At 43.5% G+C, this 7,772-nt stretch overlaps 1 protein-coding gene across 1 annotated transcript; it reads right to left on the reverse strand.

The window, feature by feature from the left end:
* Positions 1-877: 877 nt before the first annotated feature.
* LOC139659926 (alpha-1A adrenergic receptor-like) lies at positions 878-6,709 on the reverse strand. Its single transcript, XM_071537950.1, has 3 exons — positions 6,119-6,709; positions 3,380-3,791; positions 878-933 (listed from the first exon to the last, which is right to left on the reverse strand). Exons 1-3 carry the CDS (start codon positions 6,707-6,709, stop codon positions 878-880), a joined length of 1,059 nt encoding a protein of 352 aa, XP_071394051.1.
* Between the last annotated feature and the right edge of the window lie 1,063 nt (positions 6,710-7,772).

The raw sequence follows: 7,772 nt of genomic DNA on the forward strand, positions 1-7,772 counted from the left end.
AAAGGTGAGGTTAGTTCAGGAGGTAGAGAGGTGAGGTTTATTCAGGAGGTAGAGAGGTAGAGAGGTGAGGTTTGTTCAGGAGGTAGAGAGGTGATGTTTGTCCAGGAGGTAGAGAGGTGATGTTTGTTCAGGAGGTAGAGAGGTAGAGAGGTGAGGTTCGGCCTGATAAGACTAAAGCCACCCCTGTATCCTGTATCTACTGGATCAGAATCAGTAAAGAGAAACCTGGAAAATGAGAGCAGAGTCCACTCCACAGCAGAGAGACAAGTGTTCCCAAAGAAACCATCTTCATTGTTTATGCTCTTGAGACTATTATGCTCTGAAGTACATGAAAGGCTAGAAGTGTGTTTCAGTTATAAACTGCAGGCAGGCTGTAGGTCCCTGGGTGAACTGTACAAACCTGCAGAACTGCTACAGCCTCCTTTGAAAACAAATGTAGACCCTTTTCTTTTATTTTAAGCCTGTCAAAACCTTTGCTTGTAATATTTTCATACTTTTGAGACTGTAGTCATCTTGGAGCTCTGAATATTAGGTGACAGTTTATTTCACTAATTGGATTCACAGCATTGGAATGAAACCTTTTTCTAATAGATTCTCTCACATGGTAAACAGTAGGGGCTCTCGATGCCTCTAAGGACATTGGGGTGCCTCAAAAATCCAAAATTTGCTTAATATAAGTTTTGGCGTCCAAGATGTCATGAATACATGGTAAGGGTTTTATCCCACCAAGCCATCAGGCCGCCCCAACTTTGAGGAGTTTATTAACTCTTCAAATATCTGACTTTGCTGGCCGGGTATCAAGAACCGGTTCCAATTTAGTCCCGGTTCAAAATCGCCTAATTCACCAGAATGGATGAGCCACCACACTAACAATAGGCTACCTCTTATCGATCATTAAGAAAGTCTCCAGTAGCTGCAGGTAGCTGATATCATCTGGAGATGAATGAAAGTGAATGGCATTTAGAAGTTGGGAAATAAGCCACATGGTAAAAGTTGATAAAGATGTAAAACTCCACAGGATCTTTAGAAGGGAGTACAGGTTACGCTGGAAAATGGGCCTGAAGTTCCAAGTGTTTACTCTTTTCTCCTGTACCAATCAAGACCTATGCCCGATTCAACTGAACACCTTGTTCCTTTGTGCAGATCAAGCAGGAAGATCTTGGCAAGTCGCAAGAAGTTCAACACTAGAAACAGAGGGAGTTTATTGCTCTCTGCACATGACTTTTTTCCTTTATTTACCTTCTGTATTATTAAGCTAAACTGAAATATGCACTGACTGGAAGAAGATGCTTTTGTCACATCATCATCATCCTAGTGGATCTGAAGATATGGGCCTACATTATTCCAACGTTTACAAAAACTACAAACATAGCCCTTAGCGCTTAGAAACATAACACATGCTCTTCTTCCTGGCATCACACCATCACTTCCCGCGTAAAAAGCTCCATCAATCTGTCTGAGGATAAAAAAAAAAAAAACTGTCTCCTGTTGTATATTTTGCCTTTGTGCAGCTAGGATCCGCTGTTGGTTACGTTTGGATTAAGGTCTCAAACCAGTTCAGTGTGTTACTCATACACTCTGACACAGTGAACATAAACAGTTCCCCTTCCAACACGACAATCCAAAGACGCTTGGCTCTAATCTCTGATGTCACCAAGTGAGAATGTCTGGCGCTGCGACAACTGACGCTGAGAGGGCAATGTTGTGGGAAATACACAGGAAAAAATAAAGAAATAATACACTTTTTTTTATTTCCTCTCATTTCCTCTCATGTCTCCGCCTAGCACCTCTCCAACAGTCTAGGGAACCGGGGAGATTTTCCGGGCGCTTTGTCCCAGGAACTCCTTACTGCCTTATGACTGCCTGGTGATTTAGGACTTGAAGCTGGTTCTGCCGCTGCAGTCGTCCCAGATAAGGACGGCAGCTAAATCTCAGCTAAACGCCTAAAATGTGAAGCCAAGTAGAAATGTTCTGGGCACATGGGTGCAGTGTCTGGAGGCTTCCTAAAGTTGTTATGTGTAATTGAATGTAGTGTGATAATGTGTTTTATGTGCAATGTGATTGTGTGTTCACCCTGTGTATGATGTGTGTTTTTTGTGTTTTTTTTGTTTTTTTTTTAAACGGAGCTGCTATGATGCATAACAAGAATCACAGAGAAACCTGACAATAAAGTTCTATTGTATCGTATCATATCGTATCGTTAATCAAACCAATTTAAACACAAAACAACTCTAAAACACAGACAGAACTTCTTGTTTGAATGCATGAATCTTAAAAAGGAAACAGTTACAAATATCCTGCTTCAAATCATGATGCTGTGTAGCTGTAGAGCACAGCACAGGGTCTGAGGTTCGATTCCCACTTCTGTCCTGACTATTTTAAAGATAGTGCATCTTTAAATGTGTAGCCAGGACAGCAGTAGGATCAATAAGTTTGAATAAAGCATCAACTAAATGGTACAAACTGTTGCTCCAGTGGCCCACAGGAGAAGACTGTGGTACCGAGCAGCTCCCAGGAGTGAATGTTAGTGTATGGATGTGAAGGAGGGCCATGCTGAAACATACCATGCATGCTCAGGAAACCCTCCCCGGTAAAATAAAGGCTTAAAAATACAGTAAATGTTGTTCCTGTGTGGCTGGAGGAGCCGGGAGCCGAGAACAAAACCAAAACACTGGGGAGGCACAAATGGCACACACCGATTTTTTTCTAATATGATTGAATGGTCAGGATGGATTATTATGTCTTCAGGAGCAGCTGCTAAGCCTGATAAATCTCATTACAGTTGGTTTCAAAGGAAAGTTTTAGTGTCACATGAAGTGAATGTTCTTCCACAGGTCAAGTGTGCAGGAAACACTGCAGCCAGCACATGTAAACACACATTTGTATCACTGCACTTGTGAGGACCTTCATTCATATCCAAACCCCAAACCATTAACCTTAACTCCAAACCTTAAACCTAAACCAAATCCTAATCCTAATCTTAACCCTGAACTCTAGCGTGAACCCCTTAAAGTGAAGAGTGTGCTAAAATGTCTTCACTTTGGAGGAGTTCTGTCATTTTTCTATCTTTGTGAAGACCGTTGGTCCTCAAAAGTACAGAAATACAGGAAAACACACACACACACACACACACACAGTCTTACTTATCTCACTTTTGGGGTATTTACATTGACATTCATTTCCTAGAGACTAACCCTAACCCTAACCTTAACCACTGACCCAAAAATCAGCTTTTTTACCAACTGGGGACACGGCTTTTGTCCCCAATTGCACAAGCCGTCCCCAATCAACTGGTCTTAAGTCTGGTTTGTGTCCCTGAAAGTGACTTAAGTCATACCCACACACACACACACACACACACACACACACACACACTCACCGAGCGGCAGTGCCAGGAAGAAGGGCAGCCAGCAGAGGATGAACATGCCCACCACCACTCCCAGCGTCTTGGCCGCTTTCTTCTCCCTGGAGAACTTCAGCAGCTTGACGGTGAGCGTGCTGCGTCCCGCCGCCCCTCCGCCCCCCTTCCCCCCGCCGCCGCCGCCGCCACCCCCCGAGGCGCACAGGTCCTGGATCTGCTGGTTCTTGCAGTGGATCCTCAGGGTGAGCTCGTTGGAGTCCTCCTGCCGCTCCTTCATCATGCCGGCCTCCAGGTTCTTGGTGGTGCGCTTGGCGACGATGTAGACCCGGCAGTACATGGCCAGGATCACCGCCAGGGGGATGTAGAAGGAGCCGAGCGACGAGAAGAGAGCGTAGAACGGCTCCTCCGTGATGGGACACACCGTTTCGTCCTGCAGGGGGAGACGGGACGTTTAGCTTAGTTTGGTTTAGGAGACTAGTTTATAGGGCTGTGCAAAAAAAATCGATACAGCTGAGTATTGCAATATTTTTTTCCATGATGCTGTATCGATTTTCCAGCCCCTCGTATCGATACATTAAAAAAAAATTATTCATGTTTTAAACAGATTTATAATGTCCTTAAATTTCCCTCAAATCCCTTTGAATTAAATAGTTTTGACTCAATTTGTTATCAATATAATGTGATGTACATATTAGACTACCCAGGTGGTACAGAGTAGGGCTGGGTGATATGGACCAAAAATCATATCTCGGTATTTTTAGGCTGAATGGCGATACACAATATATATCTCGGTATTTTCTACAAAGTGGGCTAAATGTTCAGTTGTAAGTAGGGCTGGGTGATATGGACAAAATCAAATATCACAATATTTTTGACCAAATACCTCGATATCGATATTGCGACAATATTGTAGGGATGACTATTGGGGCTTTCACAAAATATTTACACAATGAGATTTTTGATAAATAATCATCAGTAATGTGGATATAATGACTAAGTGGGTAAAGGCAAATAATAGAACAGCTAGAACAGTCTGGTAAGTTCAGAAAATTACATTTCTTTACTGTAATGCAGCCTTTAAAACCAGGAAAAGACACTTATGCCATATCACCATATTACCATATCCAAAATCTAAGACGGTATCTAGTCTCATATCACGATATCAATATAATATTGATATATTGCCCAGCCCTAGTACACAGCAAGTTGTATTCTCAGCTCCTATTTTAAAATTTTCAGTAAATTATGTTGAGTATTGCAATGTATCGTGATACAATCATATTGTGACCCATGTATCGTGATATGTATCGTATCGTGAGGTCCTTGCCAATACCCAGCCTTACTAGTTTAGCCTACTCTAGTCTAGTTTAGTCTACTCCCATCCAGTTTTTTTGTCTAGTCTAGTCTACTTTAGTTTAGTCCAGTAGTTTTTGGCGTTTTTACACTGTCAAACTGAGCTCGAAATGAGCTGCTGTCCCGGCTAACAAAGACAGCCTAAATAAAAAGACATGGATGTGACAGTAAAGTGTTTCTGAGGATTATTTCCTGGAGCAGACTTCCACTTCTTCCTTGTGGGTGTCAGCTGACTGACAGGCAGCAGAGCGGATCGTAACGCAGCGCTGAGATAAAAAAAAAACAAAAAAAAACACTCAACTCAGCTCAATGAAATGAGGAGAAAACAGAAAGTTCGGCTTCATGTTTCCTGTGATGGATTCCCTCGCTCTGTGGAAGTTTGTTTTTCATACCGGACAAGAATGAACGGCAGCGAATGGATTCTTCTGAAGGGAGAAAAACGAGCGCTGATATCTGTAACTATGCTGACTGACGATCAGCATAAAAATCATGTTATTATCAATTAAGGTGTGGAGATCTTGTCTCATTCCCTTTCTCTTTATCTCTTCTCTCTCTCTCTCGATCTCTCTCTCTCTCTCTCTCTCTCTCTCTCTCTCTCTCTCTCTCTCTGTCTCTCCTTATTAATATTTCATCCCTAACAATTAAACACACCAGGGCATTTGGATTTTATCCAGATGAAGCAGTATGACGCATTTTTAAGACCAGATACAAATGCAAACAAATGCAGACCTGGACACCATCTGGGTGTTAGATGGGTCCTTCAACCAGAAGACACAGATTCAAACCCCCAACCTGCTGATGTGTCTTTGAGCAATACACTAAATCCTTACTAGCTTTATTTATTTATTTATTCATTTATTTACTTTTTATTGTCACTTATTAATTATTCATGCAAGGTGAAAAGGCCTTTCTCTATTTCATGATCCCTTTTACCCAGCTTGGCTTGGTTTCCACAGTGGTCAGCACTGGCAACAACCACACACACACACACACACACACACACACACCTCACTATCTCTCAGATTTTTTTTTTGCTCTTTTGATTATTTTGATTATTATTTTATTAGCTTGGCTTTAACACAAGGGAGAAGAGAGTATATAATATATACTCAAAAAATAATATTTTGTATTTTAGTTCACTTTAAACCTACATTGCATAAACTTTCCGCAGTACAGGCTCACTGTGCAGCCCAAAAGATAAGAGCAAGGCACTGACATCGACATGGTTGGGGGTTAAATTCCCTGTGTAGCTCAATGGGCAGAGCAAGGCACTAACACTGACACCTGTACTAGCCTAACCCTAACTCTATGTGCACCCAGGGTGTTGTAACGCGCTGAACATGGCACATTAGTCACAATCAATCACATTTAAAATTAGATTAATAATAATAAACCTTGTTGTACCTGTGAGGGCGGCTCCTTCCACCCCAGCAGCGGGCCGATGGATATGACTATAGCCAGGATCCAGACGCCCAGCATGGCCAGCAGCGCCCGCTTCTCCGTGACGATCATCGGGTACTGGAGCGGGTAGCGCACCCCGATGTACCGGTCGATGGAGATGACGCACAGCGACATGATGGACGCCGTGCAGCACAGGACGTCCACGGCCGCCCAGATGTCGCAGAAGATCCTGCCGAAAACCCAGTAGTCCAGGACCTCCAGGGTGGCGGAGACCGGCAGCACCGTGGTGCCCAGCAACAGGTCGGCGATGGCCAGGTTGATGATGAAGTAGTTGGTCGGGATGCGCAGGTGCCGGTTGCACACCACGGACAGGATGACCAGGATGTTCCCGACGATGGCGAACATGATGAAGAACGCCAGCACCATGCCCACCGGCACCGCCCGGCTCAGGTCCAGCGCGGCCCGCTGGCCGGAGTCCGTGTGGTTGGCGGTGAGGTTGGAGGAGTTGGAGCCGGTCGGCGACGCCTGCGTCCCCGCGTAAAGCCCCGGCGACGTCCCGTTACTCCAAACAACATCCGCGGCGTCAAAACTCATGTTGTCCAGGTTGTCAGTTGGTCACACTTGTCAAGGCTTTTAGCCTGAGTGCGTCCAAATATTGTGGTTTTGTGTTTTTTAGCATTGTAACGCACAGCAAAATCAAGTAAAAAAACAGCCAGAAATTGATTTGGAAGCCATATCTAAAATCTAAAATCAATCACATCAGGAGCATCAGGACCAGAGTTCCCTCTCAGATGACAGTTGCCGATTCTAATAATTGATCACGCTGACCAAATACCAATCAATTGTAAATCATCAGTATGAATTTAGAAGAAGTTTTAGTGCTAGATGAGATCAGACGCAGGGACTGAGCCGTACCTGTTTCCTCCACCACAGATCAGACAGTAGCTACAGTAGTAACTGCTGGCTCGGTGATCATCAGTAGCGGTAAGTCAACACACACTCACACACACACACACACATACTCACACACACACACGCTCACACTCACACGGTACAGTAGGTCCACGGGCTTAAAATTAGCCTTCCAGTAGCCATAACGTGCAACAAGGACTGTGAGAAAAAACGCCGTGTCCTTTTATGGTTCGGTCCATGTGTTTAGCTGGGAAAGTTCAGACTAAAGAGAAAAAACAGAGTGAGAGAGAGAGAGGGAGAGAGAGAGAGAGAGAGAGAGAGAGACCGCATCTTTCTCTCACGGTGTCCGACTCACTACTGAGACCGAGGTTCACTCTCTCTCTCTCTCTCTCTCTCTCTCTCTCTCTCTCTCTCTCTCTCTCTCTCTCTCTCTCTCTCTCTCTCTCTCTCTTTATGTCTTTCTATCTCTCAAATTCAATTATTTTATATTGGCGTGACAGGACAGAAATCTGTGTTGTCAAAGCAATATTGTTAAAATTGAGGTAATATTATCATAATATAACAATAGATGACTAGCAAATATCAAACAAAAATCAGTGTATCTCTCTCTCTCTCTCTCTCTCTCTCTCTCTCTCTCTCAATTAAATCCAGTATGCATTATTAACAATATTGCCAAAGCTCCAATTACAGTAGGTGATATTAATAAAGTACATTATAATAAAGTAACAATTAACCCCTGCTCTTC

Source organism: Centroberyx affinis, unplaced genomic scaffold, assembly GCF_046629955.1.
Source record: "Centroberyx affinis isolate AG114_WGS23_722 - 3 ecotype Tasmania unplaced genomic scaffold, CSIRO-AGI_Caff_v1 ptg003155l_1, whole genome shotgun sequence".
Classification (NCBI taxonomy): Eukaryota; Metazoa; Chordata; class Actinopteri; order Beryciformes; family Berycidae; genus Centroberyx; species Centroberyx affinis.

Coding starts and splice junctions, on each gene's coding strand:
- LOC139659926 (XM_071537950.1), bottom strand. CDS start 6,709: ATGAGTTTTGACGCCGCGGATGTTGTTTGGAGTAACGGGACGTCGCCG. Junction 3,792..6,118: donor GGAAGGAGCCGCCCTCACAG/GTACAACAAGGT, acceptor CTCCCCCTGCAG/GACGAAACGGTGTGTCCCAT. Junction 934..3,379: donor CTTCCTGGCACTGCCGCTCG/GTGAGTGTGTGT, acceptor ATTCATCTCCAG/ATGATATCAGCTACCTGCAG.